Raw genomic sequence first — 18,852 nt, 5'->3', positions numbered from 1 at the left:
GGAGATGTCTCCTTCACTGCGTTGCACACTTTTGACCAAAATTATAATACCCTCTGCAAGGGTATAAAAATGGTTCTTTTCAAGCCACTGATGAACTACATATGTATATACTGTATATTTGGTTTATTAAAAAATTTACATTCATAAATTTAAACAGTGCCCAAAACTAAACCTCATATATTCGCGTTAGTTCTATTGTATGTTCATAAAATTGTAAATTTTATTAGCTAAGTCACTGTTGAGCTATCAGCGTTTTGATAGCAGCCGAATTAATAAAACGAGATTCAAATTATATTCCAATTTATTATGGGTCAATTTAACCCCAAAACAAATTCCGCGGCCGATCCAAACAAAGCCGAATATACAAGTGCATAAAACCTAAGAGCTTGCGCAGAAGCTCCACCAAAGCTCCCGAAGTGCATGCGCTACAAAAGAACAACAAAGCGCATGCATGGGAGAAACAAAGAATATGGAACAGCTGATAACGGGCAATTAGTGGACCGCTGCGGCTAGTTACACTGAGAGAATTAAATAGAAATAATTATGATATTTGATGCTGGCACAAGTCCCAACAGACACGTTCAGATTTATATTCAGATTTTTCAATAACGTTCCAATATAAAAAGTGAGCATTATTTTCAGAAAGTGTGAACAGTATATGGTTGTACCTTTCGAGGGTGCATTTGTGTTTTTTTAACACTGTACAGCTTGTATGTCAACTGTGTACAGTGATGTATTTGAGGTACCCGAATTGCTGGATCTGGTTAATCGCTGCAGAAAGCTTGTTAAATATTTAAACAAATCGGGACAACTCGTTGGAATACTATATTTAACCTCTTGAAGCTGGTTAAGTTAAATTGCAGATTTTGGTGGAAAAAAATGAAATATCTAGAACTACGGACATAAATTTAATTATTATTAGCGGAATGGTGAACTTTGCTACTTTTGAAACTGCGCACCAAAACACTGTACAGTGCGTTGACTACTGCACATCAATTATGCTGTACTCATCATTAGAACACTGTCAATCAAAGACGACATTACTACCTAACTCACTCACACCCAACTATACAGTACAGAAAAAAATTCCACCTACTTCTAGAATAAATAAATTAATTAAAATAAATGAATGAATTTCCGTTTTGGATGTATTCATGCAGAAGTCTTGTCCGTATGTGATGAGATGATAGGCGAGAGTGTCAGCCCGTAGATAATAGGCAGGCGAAAGCTCGCTAGCTTCAAATTTTAAAGATAATGCCCGTTGAAGCCGAAAAAGAATCGGCTTGAGACCAACAATGGTGAAAAAGAAAAAGTATATTTAACTGCTATTAAAGTTACAAATTTAACTGCCTCCTGACCCAACAGGTATATAAGATAAAGCTGAAGCTTTATCTTATAAAATGACCGTAACATAGAAGCATCATGGATAGTTATTTATTGAACATTGTATGGAACCACTACACTATAAGCCATCGTAGATATACAAGAGAGTTCTTTGTGAAACTGATGCTCCTGCCCTAGGACCCTAACCGCAAAAACTTTGGCTCCTGCCTTAGGCGATAGATCCTGTACCAGAAATACTATATTTACAAGGTCAGCTATGGTCGTTGTGTAATGACATCGTTATGGCAAAGAAACTCTTAAAGCAAATAATTCAAAACAAAATATTCCATAGTAATATTCAAAACCAAACTTTAGAACTTGCAAATTTGCATTGATTTTTTTTATTTCGATGAAAACACTTGAAAAACATTAATTGACTTAAATTTTGTTCTTTGGTTGACCGTTCTTTCTACATATCTATGATCTATCTATGTACCTATTTTAAAAAAAAACCAATGAAATCATTATTTAAAAAATTATAATATCGACAATTTTTTTCATTTTAAAATAAATTATATTTCTAATACAGAGAGTTGAAGGTTACTCTTCTAAGACCTAAAAAAAATATTTATTCATAGAAAATATTGGTGAGAATTATGGAAGTAGGATATATAAATAGCTTTGTGGTCACACTATTTTAAAACGCGTTGTGTGTCTATTCATGCAAAAACAACACACGGAGTTTCATTCGAGCGAAAGAAATTGGCAAAATTTCAGTACTATCTTAATCAGTTCGATCAAGATTTCGTAATTTTATGTGAATTCTGAAAGGCATGTATAAAATAAAAGTGAGAAATCCAACTAATCGAAGCGTAGTTTTTTAAATCTTAAAACCTTCAAAATTGAATTGGTTAGTTATGCTCTCATGAGACTGCACATGTATTTGCATCATTACAAAAAAGGTGTGTTGTTCGGTTCGCTTTGTGTATCACGCATCGGAAAATTAGAGTTGCCAGGCTGATTAATTTTTACATAATGACGTAGTAATTTTTCTTAGATCGATAAATTAAGAGACGAAGTCGACTTACTTTTGTTAATGAAAGGAATACTTTATAGATTTTTATTTGATAAATTCGTGTATATGTATATCACATACATAAAAACCAATTGCTTTTTGACGAGGTGGCAACATTAAAAATAATATGTATCTGTATGTATGTATGTATGTATTTATTTCAATACATTCTTAATTCGCACAGTCGTTCCTTTCGTTACATGTGAACCGGAACTTTATATTTCCTATATAAAAATTTAAAGCTGTAAGATACCGTTTTAAAGATTTGTATCTAAATAACCAAGGAAAAAAACATTAAATTTATATAAAAAAAATTTAAATAGCAAAAAAAAACTTCAACGCATACATATTTATCTTTTCATTAACATACACACTGAAATTGTCAAAATAGGTTGGCGTTACACATATGTATGTACATATTTATATGGAAGTGGGAGTACTTACGAACTTACATACATGTATACATGTATTTCGGAAGGTACATACTTATACTGAAAATAAAATTTTGAATATATGTACATATAATCGTGGCATTGTGCTTATTTAGTTTATTTGCTTAACAAAACTTTTAAATATAATTTATACAATAAAAAGAATTAGTTTTTTTCTGCCATTTTAAATTTCCATTGTTTGAATTTTTTTTTCAACTTGTTTGGCTGCATGAATTGATGTACATATGTATGTAGGTATGTGAATGTGTTAATACCTTGTAAGTGTTCACGTTAATAGACTGTATTGAACCATTCATGTTTATTTTATGCATACTATACTCTGAAAGATTATATAAAACTTGACGACTTTACATAGAATAGAAAATTATAACTAAAAATTGCATAAAATAGTTTAAAAAGCTAAAATAGGGTGATTGCGTCAATGAAGACTGATTTCTTCTTTTCTTTCATAGGGCTGACAAATAAGATCGACACATTTTATGTGTGCATATGTATATGTAAGTACATACATCTGTATGTGTACAATTTTTTTTTTTCTATTCGCTTACATATGTATAAATATATATAAATTAATATATATATATATATTTATATATATGTAGAAGGTAACTGTTCGGTAGAAATATTTGTATACCCTTGGAGAGGGTATTATAATTTTGGTCAAAAGTGTGTAACGCAGTGAAGGAGACATCTCCGACCCTATAAAGTATATATGTTCTTTATCAGGATCACCTCCTGAGTCGATATGAGCGCATGTCCGTCTGTGCGTAGTATCTGTCTGTCTGTTTTTACGCAAACTAGTCTCTCAGTTTTAAAGCTATCGAGTTAAAACTTTGCACACACCCTTCTTTCTGTTGCAGGCAGTATATAAGTCGGAACGGCCGGAATCGGTCGACTATATCCTATAGCTGCCATATAACTGATTGATCGGAAATGCCATAACATCGTTGTTTTTCAAGTTGGAAGGATGGGAGTTTCAATGGATTCCTCTTTGGGCAAAATAATTTGATATGCCAAATTTCATTAGGATCGGCCAACTATATACGATCCGCTATATATCTAATAATATAAGATGCGTGGCGCCACCTAGCGGACTGCGACTCAACTGCAAGGGTATATAAACTTCGGCTCCGCCCGAAGTTAGCTTTCCTTTCTTGGTTTTACTTGTTTTGTTATTTAGGTTTGAACAATTTACATGCAGATAAGAAATTCAGCCAGCTTACGAAATTATGAACCATTCTTCTAAATTAAAAAACACCAAAGTTATGATATTTCCGATCATCCCGACCGTTCCGACTTATATGTACAGCTGTGTTCATTGAAATAGCAGTGCCTACAACCTGCACGTTCAAGAATGGAAAATACTATTATAAACACAAATTTGACACAAAATTTATCTATAACAGCTTAATGTATTTATTTTTAAGTAAATCAAAATTTTTTCCAAGCTACATACTTAAATATTTAAAAAAATATGGCTAATAACAAAAAAATAAGTATACATTATGATGATCATTGAAATAGCAGTGTTAAATTAAAAATAAAACAAAATTCTCAATAGCTTATAAATAACTTAATTATATTAAAGAAAATATTTATTAGTTCCTAATATTTGGTTGTAAACCCCTTATTAGCTATTACAGCCTCACACCGACGTGGCATTGAGTCCACCAGATCCTGGCACCGTTTAAGGGGAATCTGGCCCCATGCCTCCTGCACAACTTTCCAAAGCTGCGGTTTAGAAGTCGGAGATTTCTTGGACACATACCGCTTGATGTCCCCCCATAAATTTTCTATGGGATTTAAGTCTGGAGATTGTGCTGGCCAAGGCATTACGTCAATCTTTTCTTTATTGAACCACTCCTTGGCCAATTTGCTGGTGTGCTTTGGATCATTATCCTGTTGGAATGTCCATTTTAATGGAATCTCTTCCTCAGCAAACGGCAGCATAACTTTTTTTAGTATATCTACGTATACTCGTTGATCCATGATTCCCTCTATCATGTGTATGGGACCTACGCCACTATAAGAAAAACATGCCCAAACCAAGATTTTTAGGCCCCCGTGCTTCACGGTTTTAAGCGTATGGTTTGGGTGGTATTCAGTGTTTGGGGCTCCACGAACATACTCTCTAGAGCCTTTTCCTCCAAAAAGCACAAGTTTTGACTCGTCTGTCCACAGGATATTACGCCATTTCGATACTGGCCAGTTCAAGTGGCTTTTGGCAAACTCCAACCTTGCTTTTATATGTCTTTTACCAAGCAATGGAACCTTTCTAGGACTTCGTGCACTCAAATTTTGGTCTAAGAGTCGTCGGCGAATAGTCACATCACTGATCTCCAAGCTCAGGTCCGCTTTTATGTCCCTAGAGGATGCGAAAGGATTCGCTTTGCTGAAGCGCACTATACGGCGGTCCTCTATGATTGTTGTTTTGCGTTTCGCACCGCGTTTTTCTGGCTTGGAATCATGATTTATGGCATTCGAAACCATCTTGGCTGAACATTTTAAAATGTTTTGAATTTCCTTGTAAGTTTTACCCTCCTTTCGTAGCCAAACAATCTTTTCCCTTTCTTCCTTAGAGCAGTGAGGTCCCCTACCCACTAAAATTAAAATTTTTTCAAATTTGTAATGTATTGCCATAAAAATTACAATAATGAACTTAATTAAACTCACTTTTTACAAAATTACAAAATATTTTGTAACTTTTCTGGAAACAAAATCAAAAACTGCTATTTCAGTGAACAGCCAAAAAGTTGTGCACATGGCCAAAATTATCGATAAAACACAAAAATGGAGATAATCTGGCGGGATTTTTTGTCTTTTCTTATGTCTATATTCCATTCTACTAAAAGAAAGTTCAAGTCATCAACTATCAAAAGGGAATATGGCAAAAAAGAGCTTTATAGTGCTGCTCCTGTCGCACTGCTATTTCTATGAACACAGCTGTATGTATGTATACTGCGTGCAAAGGAAAGAAGAACGTATGCAAAGAAGTCCAAAGCTTTAAAACTGAGAGACTAGTTTAGAAAGTGTTCGTAGAAACAGACAGACGGACATGTTTATATCGACTTAGGTGGTCGATAATATTATTTTTTTAGTGGAATTTCTGTCTGTTTTCACGCTAAATCGCCTCTCAGTTTCGGAGCTATGGGCTTCAAACTTTGCACACATTCTTCTCTTTTCGCGCAGTATATACATAAGTCGGAACGGCCGGGATCGGTCGACTATATCCTATCTACCATGTAACCGATTAATCGGAAATAGCAAACCTTTAGTGTTTTTAAGCTGGAAGATTGGGACTTTATAAGATAAGATGTATACATATGTATATTATTCTATAGCTGCCATCTAACTTATCTAGATCAATCGAAAATAACACAACTGTGGTGGTATTTTTATAGGCAAAAAAAGGACTTATAATATTTTCTTATAGCTTTCATAGCTAAATTCACATAAAGAAAGGTCTACAATATCCAATATACATCTAATAATATAAAATCATACAAAAAAAAAACATGGCATGCAGTTTCGTCATTGGTATTTTACCTCGTCAAGAGATTTTTATACCCTTGCAGACGGTATTAAAATTTTGGTCAAAAGTGTGTTACGCAGCGAAGGAGACATCTCCGGCCCTATAAAGTATATATATTCTTGATCAGGATCACCTCCTCAGTCGATATAAGCATGTTCTTCTGTCCGTCTGTCTGTTTCTACGCAAACTAGTCTCTCAGTTTTAAAACTATCGAGTTGAGACTTGAAACACACATCCTTGTTTTGTTTGCAGGCAGTATATAAGTCGGAACAGCCGGGATCGGTCGACTATATTTTATACCTGCCATATAACTGATTGAGCGGAAATGCCATAACCTTGGTGTTTTTTAAGTTAGAAAGATGGGACTTGGTACTGATTTTACTTTGTACAAAATAATCTGATTTGCTGAATTTTATAAGGATCGGGCGACTATATCCTACAGCTGACAAATAACTGAACGATTGACGACGATCTTTTAAGCTAGAATGATAGGACTTTCTACGGATTCCATGTTGGACAGTCGAATTAGATCTGCCAAATTTCATAAGGATCGGCCAACTATATCTTATAGCCACCATATAAATGAAAGATCGGAAATGAAACAACCTTAACTGCAAGGGTATATTAACTTCGGCTCCGCCCGAAGTTAGCTTTCCTTGTTTTATTTGATACCCGGTACTCATGTTTTCAAAATTTAATTAACCCATTAAGGCCTTTAAAAAATGTAGAACATTCATATTTTCAAAATTACAAGTTTGTATGATATTAAAAAAGTTGATTCATATAATTAATTAACAGGATAAACTTCATAGAAACATAAAATTATTAAAAAGTCATCCATATAAAATTTGAAATGCATTTGGTGGCTTTTATAGTTTAAGTCAGTGTGTTGCAACTTTTTTTTTTTGTTGTTTGCTGGTTTTTAAAGATTTGCAATCGTGTAAGAACGAGGCTTTTAGCGTGTTAAAAGGGGGATCTTGTATCTTATATATCTTATATTTTATATGTTATATCTTATATATCATATCTTATATCTTATATCTTATATCTTATATCTTATATCTTATACCTTAGATAGATAAATTTATTTAATTTTTTTAAATTCAACAGAACTTATAAATCGCCGCAAGAGGAATAAAACACCAACTTCCACGTAAAAGTATCATTGGAATTAAATAAAATTGCGTTTGATTACAATAATGAAGTTCCAGTGGAATTTGATTCGGGATTAGTCGGGAATGCTACAATTGAAGCAGAGGATTACTTGCAGTATTTAAATACGATGCGTGAAGCTCTTTTTTCCCAGGATGGCTGGGGTTGCCAGCACGTCAACCAGGATACAAACTGGGAGGTCCCTAGCTCTCCAGAGCCAGCTAACAAAGATGCAGCAGGACCACCTTTGTGGAAACCAAACATTAACAATGGCACTGATCTTTGGGAATCTAATTTAAGAAACGGTGGTCAACCTACAGCTCAACAAGTTCCAAAACCGTCTTGGGGTCATACCCCATCCTCTAATCTAGGCGGCACGTGGGGAGAAGATGATGATAATACAGACGCGAGTAGTGTATGGGTTGGCGGATCAGTCAGCAATTCTGGAGCAGCAGTGGGAGTAAACCAAAGCGGAGTAAATGTTGGCCCGGGAGGAGTCGTTGCATCAACAGGACCCCAGTGGTCACAAGGAGTTGTGGGACTTGGATCTTCAGGTAACACCCTTTTTTTTTTAATTAAGTTAAATTGGACAACAACTTATTCATATTGCGGGATCATGCACCTTCAAATGAATTTATTTAAAGGCACTTGGATTAAAATTTTACAAATTCAACAGAACTTTTTTTTTTTTATTTTTTATTGAAGTAACAATTACCTGGTATATATTATATTCAATTTTAAAATTAATTAATTATAATTAAGAATTAGGAAAATTATTCTAAAAGAAAAACAAACAATTTAGATTTTATTACATCAAGGGATAATTCAGGGGAAAATAAATGGGACAATAGATTATAATTTTTACAGATAACACGAAAAGGATCATGGTCCGCAAAATTTGATCTACAAATTGGTAACCAAAGGGGTCGGAAGGACCTGGTTGACCTATTTGGAGCAGAAAATTTTATTTTTTCAAGTAAAAGATTAGAGTCAACTTGACCAAGAATGATTTTATGAAGGAGCATGGCCCCAGCACAAGTACGACGTACCTGCAATGGTGGCAGGTCTAATAACTTCAGCCGACAACGATATGGTGGAAGAAGACCTTCTGAGTCCCAGTTTAAATATTTTAAGGCAAATAAAAGAAACTGCTTTTGCACTGATTCAATACTTCTTTGATGAACCATATACTGCGGACTCCAAACGCATGAACAGTATTCTAGGATCGGTCGAACCAAAGAGATATACAATGTTTTAGTGGTAAAGGGATCATCAAACTCTTTTGACCAACGCTTGATAAAAGCAAGCACTCCTCTGGCTTTATTTACTGTTACAGAAATATGTTCATTAAACGACAGCTTGTGATCGAAAAGAACTCCAAGATCATTCATTAAGGAAACACGATCTAAAAAGTGATTCCCAAGTGAGTACGAGATGACATGAGGCGTGTTACGGTTAAACGTCATAACCTTGCATTTTGAGCAGTTTAGTGAGAGGAGATTATTAGAGCACCATAAGAATACTTCGTCAAGGTCAAACTGTAGATGTCTATAAAGAAAGAGGTCAGAGTAAGAAAAACAGAGCTTCACATCATCAGCATACATAAGTGTAGTAGCATAGCTCACGACACTAGGCAAGTCGTTAACAAAGAGGATAAACAGAAGATGTCCTAAGTGACTGCCTTGCGGAACACCAGATGTTACTTTTATAACTTGAGATGTGATGTTCTTAAACAAAACCCGCTGCGTACGATTAGATAGATATGAAGTCATTCACTTTATGATATTAGGAGGGAAACCCATAAGATAAAGTTTCTGGAGGAGACTCGAAAGCTTTGCTAAAATCGGTGTAAATAACATCGGTTTGCATTCGTTTGAGAAAACCCTTATGGACGATCGAAGTGAATTCTAGCAAATTGGTTGTTGTAGAACGATTTTTGACAAAACCATGCTGGGTGGAGGAAATTATGCTTTTGCAATGATGTTGCAGTTGCAATGTAACCATTTTCTCCAGCAGCTTGGGAATAGCAGAAAGTTTAGCAATACTACGGTAGTTATCAATAAGTATTTTAGAACCTTTCTTATGAAGTGGAATAATAAAAGATTCATTCCATCTCTTGGGAAGGCATGAAAGGTCCAAAGATAAATTGAATAGGGTGGTAAGAGGATAGCATAGGATATCGGAGCAGTACCTATGAATACAGCTCGGGACGTTATCAGGACCAGCAGAAAAAGAGATATCCAAGGTTGAAAGAGCATTAGAAACATCGAGATGATCAAATTTAGACAAGTAAATATTGTTTATGTACGGAATTTTATAAGGGTATGTGGAATTTAAATTATAAGAATCGGACGAATGGGTTGATTGAAAAAAAAGTCAAAAAGATTAGCAATACCTTATTCTGAAAAATCAGAAATATTTTTATAAGTTAGGGAAGGAGGAAAAAGGCCGGATTAACGTTTCAAATTGACAAACGAATAGAAGGAGCTCGGATCATTTCGGAAGTTAGTCTTACAATTTACGATGTAACGCTTATAAAGTTGATTATTAAGAAGAATAAACTGGTTGCGAATGTAAAGAAAGTTTGTCTGATGAAACAAAGATCCAGACTTCAGAAACATTTTGTAAGCTCTAGATTTCCTGTTCTTAAGACGAGAAAGGTGTTTGTTAAACCATGGCGGTTTCGTTGATGAAGACGATGAAAGTAATGGAACAAATTTGTCCAACGCGTTGTGCATAATTTTCAATTTATGCATGACAAATAAAACAGCATCTTATAAGAATATTTCGTTTTTATACCATTGAAAGGCATATTCATTTTGTCCAATTTGTCGGAAATGTTTGCTTCAATGCATTCAATACAAAAATTGTATTGTACAAAATTGTACAAAATTAATATATTCTGCAAAGGTATAAAAATAAACAAGAAAAGACTGCTTTCCTGACTATTTCCTGACTATATAATACGCGGTACTAATATTTTCCACCCAAACTTTAAATTGCTACACATACCAAATGACCTTATTTAGCTGAATTTTGTTTCTTTAGTTATAAATTTGGCATTGAAATGGTTTGGCATTAAAATTTTTTCAAACAACTTTTTTGAATTTTCGTCATTTCGAATTTTTCGCTCTATCTTATGTAGTCTGCCAGATCCACGCGTTTAGAAATACTGAAAGCCAGAACCACAAAATGTCGATAACTCCTAAAAATCGGCCGATGTAGCTGAATTTTATTTCCAGATATAAATAACCATAGAAATCTTTTGGCATCAAAACATTTTCAAAATGTTTTCATGAACCGGGAAATAGTTACAGTAATATGGGTGGCAAAAATTTAAAACTTTAGTCAAAAAACCTATCTTTAGTCACTGAGATTTACACGATTTGACGGACAGACGACCAGACAGACACCCGGACATGGCTATTGATACTGATCAACAATATTCAATTTCGAAAAAATAATAATATTGGGTATTGTTGAACTTTATGATAACTATAACCATAATTTTTTCCATATTGTATAAATATAAAAAAATGAAAAAATTTGTTCAAGAAATTTATATTGACAAATTTTTTTTTTTTGTGAATTTCCGATTAAGGGGGGCAGGATGGTTTCAGAGGCTGAAAAATAGCAGATTTTTGGGATTTTTTTTTTTATGTCTGAGTAAATATATCAATTCAATTTTTTTACACGATTAATGGCTATATTTGGAGAGTATCTAGGAATTTTTATTTTTAAGAAATAATTATAATTTATCCCGTGACGGGCAGTCGGCCGGAGTCGCTTCCAAAAATTGGTCTCTTGCGTTGCGTAAAGTCTGGCCTTACAGTGTTATCGAAAATAAAAAAATTGAATTGATTTACTTAAAATATTAGTTTCTTGTGCGGATGAACGAAACCATTTTGAAAAATATGCGATTTTGAATTTTTGGCGCGGTTGTAAAGTCGGAGGTACCATTTTTATACCCTTGCAGAGGGTATTATAATTTTGGTCAAAAGTGTGCAACGCAGTGAAGGAGACATCTCCGACCCTATAAAGTATATATATTCTTGATCAGGATCACCTCCTGAGTCGATATGAGCATGTCCGTCTGTCCGTTTCTACGTAACCTAGTCTCTCAATTTTAATGCTATCGAGTTGAAACTTTGCACACACCCTTCTTTCCTTTGCAGGCAGTGTATAAGTCGGAACGCTATCCTATAGCTGCCATATAACTGATTGATCAGAAATGCCATAACTTCGTTGTTTTTCAAGTTAGAAGGATGGGAGTTTCAATGGATTCCTCTTTTGGCAAAATAATTCGATTTGTCAAGTTTCATAACGATCGGCCAACTATATACGATCCGCTATATATCTAATAATATAAGATGCGTGGCGCCACCTAGCGGACTGCGACTCAACTGCAAGGGTATATAAACTTCGGCTCCGCCCGAAGTTAGCTTTCCTTTCTTGTTACATAAAAAACCGCCCATTATTGCCCGTAAAAATGGTAAAAAAAATTTAAAAAAAAAAAAAAGCGTTCGTTTATCCGCAAGTATTTATTGTATTAAAGATGTGTGCAAAAGATCCGAGATTTATTTAGATCCGAGCATTAATTTTTGAGTTACGTTACGCACCGTCTTGAAAAAGTTGTTTTGAGAAAAACGCATCTAAAGTTTTAAAAGCAATGGAAAATGTATGGAGTGAAAGAAACTAGAAAATCGGTATCTCAGCAAGTTTTAGTCCGATCGACATGAAACTTTCACAGGATATTCCTAAGATAATGTTCTATTATATAAAAAATTTCAGAAAAAATTTTTTTTTTGCATTTTGCATTTGCATTTTTTTTTTTTTTAAATGCAGTTAAGGTTGTGCCATTTCCGATTGTTCAGTTATATGGCGGCTATAGGATATAGTCGGCCGATCCTCATGAAATATGGCAGTACAGATAAGATAAGACAGAAAATGGAACCCGTAGAAAATCCCATTATTCTAGCTTAAAAATCACGAAAGTTATGCCTACTCCGGTCCGATCCTTATACAATTTATGAATAGCAAATCAGAATCTGTACCAAGTCCCATCTTTCCAACTTAAAAAACACCAAAGTTTTGCCAATTCCGATCGTTCTATGACAGCTATAGGATATAGTCGGCCGATCCTTATGAAATTTTGTAGATAAGATATAACATGTGTGGTAAGTCCCAACCCTCTAACTTAAAAAACACCAAAGTTATGGCATTTCTGATCAATCTGAGTTATATAGCAGCTATAGAATATAGTCGACCGATCCCGGCTGTTCCAACTTATATACTGCCTGCAAACAAAACAAGGATGTGCGCAAAGTTTCAACTCGATAGCTTTAAAACTGAGAGACTAGTTTGGGTAGAAACAGAGAGAGAGAGACAGACAGACGGACATGCTCATATCGATTCAGGAGGTGATCCTGATCAAGAATATATATAATTATTTGCTAATATACGCAAAGGTATAAAATTCTGCCAACATTACAAACGAAAATTCTATTGTCGCGCTGTTTGAAATTCTTGAACAGTACATAAAACGTTCATTTATTGAAAAAAGTTATTTTGTGAAAGGAGGATCATATCACGTGACCATGGGCTTGGACCCCCTCCCTCCACCAGTGTAATAGTTTATGATCATTTTGAGAACACCCCCCACCCCCATGAGTGTCACGTAATACTTGAACGGCCCCTAGGGTCGGAGATGTCTCCTTCCCTGCGTTGCACACTTTTGACCAAAATTATAATACCGTCTGCAATGGTTTAAGTTTTGGCCTTGGTACAGATTCCATTTTGGTCAAAATAATCTTATTTCCAAATTTCATAAGGATCGGCCGACTATATCCTGTAGCTGCCATATAACTGGATGAACGGAAATGGGACAACCTTGCTTTTTTTAAAGATGCTTGGCAGGCCCGATACCTTTCCAACATTTTTATTTTAAAATTGATTTGTTGGTGAAATTCTCATAAGGATCGGCCTTTCCGATCTTATACTATATACGATCCGATATATATATGATCCGATATATATATGACCCGATATATGTATATATAATATAAAAAAACAAGTGAATGAACTTTTGAAGTGACATACAACATAGTAGGAATTGTTTATTGGGTCACCCTCAAACACCCTCAAAATGACAGAATATTTGTAAGTTGTACCGAAAAACTGGCGTCAAAATCCGAAAAGCACGAATAAAAGTCGAAAACTTCAGTTTCAGGTGTAAAAATTTTGTCCTTTTTGTTTAACAAAATCGAAGATATATTTTTTTTTCAAAAGCTACAACATTTAACTATTGAAAAACACCAAAAATTGTAAAATCGGTTGAAAAAAACGCGTTGAGGAATTTTTAAGCGCAAAGAAGTCCCGAAAAACGGTTTTTTGACCATAAATCAAGATTTTGAGGGTGTTACAAATATGGGCGTGTACTTATTATTTTGGCCAGTAATGTAAGTGATCCATAGAAATTGACTATTGAAAAACACCAAAAATTGTGAAATCGGTTGAAAAAAACGCGTTGAGGAATTTTTAAGCGCAAAGAAGTTCCGAAAAACGGTTTTTTGACCATAAATCAAGATTTTGAGGGTGTTACAAATATGGGCGTGTACTTATTATTTTGGCCAGTAATGTAAGTGATCCATAGAAATTGATTTAGCTGAAACAAATTCAGATTCAAATAGGATATAGTCGGCCGATCCTTACGAAAGAGGATCGGATCGAAGTCCCATCATTCAAGCTTAAAATACAAAGTTTTGCCAATTCCGTTCGTTCATGTATTTGACTGCTTTAGAATAAAGTCGGCCGATCCTTATGAAATTTGGCAAATCGGATTACTTTGCCCAAAATCTGTACCAAGTCCCATCTCTCTAACTTAAAAAACACCAAAGTTATGGCATTTCCGATTAATCAATTATAATGTTATATACTCGACCGATCCCATTCTGACTTATCTACCAGCAAGGAAAAGAAGCATGCATTGCAAAAAAAGATGCATTGCAAAAAAAGATGCATTGCACACTTTTGACCAAAATTATAATACCATTTGCAAGGGCTCTTAATGGGTGGTTCAATTTTTATATAAAAATTTAATGTTAGTTTGGTAACATGGTAGTTTTTTTTATTTGATGTTTCTTTTTAAGGTACAAGTGGAGCCAACATTACCGGAGCAACTAGTGTCACTGCTGCTGGTGGAAGCAATACCAATAATACTGGAAATGGGTGGGGTGATCCTCGGGATATTCGCCCTTTGACTGCAGGCGGAGCTAGTTCAATTGACATACGCAATGTTGATCATCGGGGAGGCAATGGCTCTACCGCTAGCGATCCTCGTGACATTCGAATGATCGATCCTCGAGATCCTATTCGCGGCGATCCCCGCGGTATTTCTGGACGTCTAAATGGAACCTCAGAAATGTGGGGCCATCACCCGCAAATGACACACAATCAAATGCAAAATATGAACAAATTAGTTGGTCAAAGTGTAACATCTGCGGGAACCGGTGTTGGAGGTTCAACAGGTCCTGGGATTCCTGGAGGTCCTGGCCCTAATTCCGTTCCCGTTTCTACCAATATCGCAACGCAATGGGGACCTGCTCAAGCGGTAGGGTCTAAAGACATATCTAAACAGATAAGTGGATGGGAGGAGCCATCTCCCCCGCCGCAGCGCCGAAGCATACCAAATTATGATGACGGAACTTCATTATGGGGACAGCAGCCTCGTGTCCCTTCTGCCAGCGGTCATTGGAAGGATATAAATGACTCAATCAATCGCGGCGGCCATTTAATGCGAGGGCAAAACCAGTCGGTTGGCATCGGTATTACAGGGGTTGGCAATAGTAATGTCCCAGTGGGTGCCAATCCCAATAACCCAAACATAAATAGTGTTATTGGGCCCCAAGCACGCTTAGCATCGGTGGGAGGCGTACAACACAAGCCTGATGGCAGTACCATGTGGGTACACTCAAACAATGTTAGTGGTAGAAATCCGGTGACTGGAGTAACATCTTGGGGAGAGGACAGCCACAATGTTAGCGTCGGAGCTCCTACCGCAGGTGCCGTCCCAGTAAGTAATTGGGTTGACGAAAAATCCAACACGTCACTGGTACAGAATTCTTGGACTGACGCTGGCTCGGTTGGAGTAAGTTGGGGTGGTAAGCAAACCAAATCTAATAACACATCGGCAGGATGGAGTACAACGGCAGGTGTGGGTGTAGTTGATAGCGGAGACATAAGCTCTGACTGGAACACACATAGCGGTATTGTTGGAAAATCTCAGCAGCAGCCAAAGCTGGCAGGTATGAATGTGGGAATGGTGCTTAATGCGGATATGATAAAGCAGAGCAAGCAGTATAGAATTCTGATCGAGAATGGTTATAAAAAAGAGGATGTAGAGCGAGCATTACTGAGTGCAAATATGAATATTGAAGAAGCTGCTGATATTTTGCGTACAAATTCCACAATGACAATGGACGGATGGCGTCGGCACGATGAGACTATTGGTTCCTATTCGGATCACTCAAGCTCAACAAGCAGCGGAGTATTTCCAGGCCGATATCCAGTCGGCAGTTCACAACCCTCAATGTCGTTTCCCCCTGTAAGTAAATAATAAATAAAATCGCATAAGGTATTTTTATTTTATTTTTAGAAACAATTTTCATGTTACACTACGACAATTTACACTACTAAAATAAAATTATTGGTTATTGAAAAGACAATAACGGTTCCATTAAGCAAAAATATTTCATTTTGTAGATATGAATTTAACATATGAGTTAAGGTATATCCCACAGAATATCAATCGGCAATCTAGTTTCTCGACTATATCATTTTGAATTTTGTCTGCTATGAATTTTTCCAGTTTTGTTTAGTACTTGTTTATATATAAGTTTTTAAGAGTTATACGGGTGGTTTTATGGTCAAACAATCACTTTTTTTTATAAATTTTTAATAGAAAAATTTTACTTTATATTCAAAATTTGTATAGTTCAAAAACTTTAAATATCAAAAACGGCGACAAGAATGCTAACTTAACTTTAAGGGTATATCAACTTCGATTTGAAATTTTTCCGAAAAAAAAATGTTATTCCACTAAGTTCACTTTTTCAACTAAAACTGATTAATTAGTTAAATAAATTCTGTACAAACTTGAAACACGATTTGTACAGTTTTATTGTTCAAAATGTTGTTATTGTTCTCAATATACATTCAAAATGACACTTCAGAAGAACGCATTAAAGATTTAAAGGTATAACGATACCAGCTCATCTCATAATATTGTCGATTTTGCTCGGATCGATATTCTATTTAAAAAAAAATGCTTGATGTTGAGATATAAATAGTGGCAAAAAAAACGAAAATACTGTACTTAAATGATTTTGTCATAGCCCACACACACTTTTTGTCGAACATATAAATCAGGTTTCAGATTTAAATATTTTTAAATATATACTTTTTTTTTAGAATAACCTTATGAATACCGGAGGCGGAAATAATAATCCAAACATGACTGCTTTGCAAGTACAAAAGTACTTAAATCAAGGTCCACATGGCGTTGCTGTTGGACCCCAACCGGTGGGAAATGCATCCGCTCTATCTGTAGGATTTGGACAAAACGCTTCAAACACAGCAGTTGCAGCAGCCACGTCAGTAAATATTGCCTCTAATTCAAACAATCAACCATCGGGCCAACAAATAAGAATGCTTGGTCAGCAAATTCAGTTGGCTATCCATAGTGGTTTTATATCAAGTCAAATATTAACACAACCTTTAACACAAGCTACTCTTAATCTATTAAATCAACTTCTTAGCAATATAAAGGTAATTTAATATACATAATCCCTAAAAGACATGCTTTTAATATAGATTTTGGTTCCAGCACCTTCAAGCAGCTCAACAGTCCCTTGCTAGAGGGGGAAATGCAAATCCTATGGCAGTAAATGTAGCAATAGCTAAATACAAACAACAAATTCAGAACCTACAAAACCAAATAAATGCACAACAATCTGTATATGTCAAACAACAAAATGTACCACCAACTTCGCAGCAACAGCAAGCACAAGCACAGCAACATCAAACACACCTTAATAACTCTGCCAACGACTATCTAAGAGGTCACGATCCAATTAATAACCTACAAAACAATTTTCCTGAGCTTAATTTAAATAAGGTAATAATAATAAGTTATAAAATTAAAATTATCTATAATATATATTTTATTTACTAAAAAAATATTTAATTATAATAAATTTAAATTACCTAAAAAAATAATTATATTAATAGGTGCACTTTAAAAATTTTCAATTGGAAGCAGTTTTTATCAATACCGATAGTTTAAACTCATTTTTTGTCCTTTTTGTTTACAATGAATAGCCACTGTGACAAAAATATGACTTTAGAAAATCACTGTATACAAGAAACGCTACTGATTTTGTGAGCCAATCAAATATATCGATTATTTTTATCGAAACAGTGCCAGTTTTTTTGGACAACAGTCTATAGACATATACAATAAAACAACGTTTTTTTTTTTCGTTTTTTGGATGGGACTAAAATTTTATTGAAAATACATCAAAACTGGATAAGAAAATTTTAGATGACCTCAAAAAATAGCAATCCTACTTACCAGGATAATTAAAAACAAGAAAGGAAAGCTAAATTCGGGCGGAGCCTGGAGTTGATAAAACCTTGCAGTTAAGTAGCAGCTTATATTATAAGATATATGTCGGATCGTATGTAGTTGGCTGATTCTTATTCATTTCACTATTAAATCAATAAAATTTTGGAAATAGCCCCAAGAATCTCTCAAAATAGCATTATTGTATCACTTCCGTTAGAATAGAATATTTATGGAATATAGAAAAAAATCCAAAGTTAAGCCATTCCCGATCAATCAGTCATATATAGGTATTTATAGGCAGATATAGGATATAATCGATCGATTTCGGTTTTATATACTGCCTGCAAATAAAAGGATAGCTTTAAAACTGAGAGACTAGTTTACGTAGAAACAGACAGGCAGACATGCTTACGTATATACTTTTTTGGGTCGGAGATGTCTCCTGCACTGTGTTGTAGACTTTTGCCCAAAATTATAATAACCTCTGCAGCGGAATAAAAGTTTTGGTTGTGCGCAAGTCATGGGGAAAACTTTTGCTGAGAACCTTGGTAAGATTCGTTGGTTGGATAAAATCAAAAAATATCTATCAATTAAATAAATTTAAATTTATTTTGTATGAATGTATAAGGAATTATAAAGTTAGTAAAGTAAGCAAATATATTCTATCCGCAGATTGCCAAAATCTTATCAAAGA

The 18,852-nt window shown here is 34.9% G+C and overlaps 1 protein-coding gene across 5 annotated transcripts in view; it reads left to right on the top strand.

The window, feature by feature from the left end:
- Positions 1-1,987: 1,987 nt before the first annotated feature.
- The window catches only part of LOC6501803 (protein Gawky), a 39,068-nt gene continuing 22,203 nt past the window's right edge, over positions 1,988-18,852 (top strand). Inside the window, exons 1-5 of one of the 5 annotated variants that reach the window (XM_014903702.3) lie at positions 1,988-2,285; positions 7,493-8,088; positions 14,683-16,136; positions 17,003-17,359; positions 17,418-17,708. In XM_014903702.3, the coding sequence (XP_014759188.1) occupies positions 7,665-8,088; positions 14,683-16,136; positions 17,003-17,359; positions 17,418-17,708 (2,526 nt within the window). In that variant the 5' untranslated portion in view covers positions 1,988-2,285; positions 7,493-7,664. Of the gene's footprint in view, positions 2,286-2,561; positions 2,643-3,328; positions 3,348-7,492; positions 8,089-14,682; positions 16,137-17,002; positions 17,360-17,417; positions 17,709-18,852 lie in introns of those variants that run through there. The other 4 variants (XM_044717670.1, XM_014903701.3, XM_032452184.2 and 1 more) reach the window with 4 other exon arrangements.

The sequence above is a fragment of the Drosophila ananassae genome (genome assembly GCF_017639315.1).
Source record: "Drosophila ananassae strain 14024-0371.13 chromosome 4 unlocalized genomic scaffold, ASM1763931v2 tig00000054, whole genome shotgun sequence".
Lineage (NCBI taxonomy): Eukaryota > Metazoa > Arthropoda > Insecta > Diptera > Drosophilidae > Drosophila > Drosophila ananassae.
This window is presented reverse-complemented; position numbering and strand designations above follow the sequence as displayed.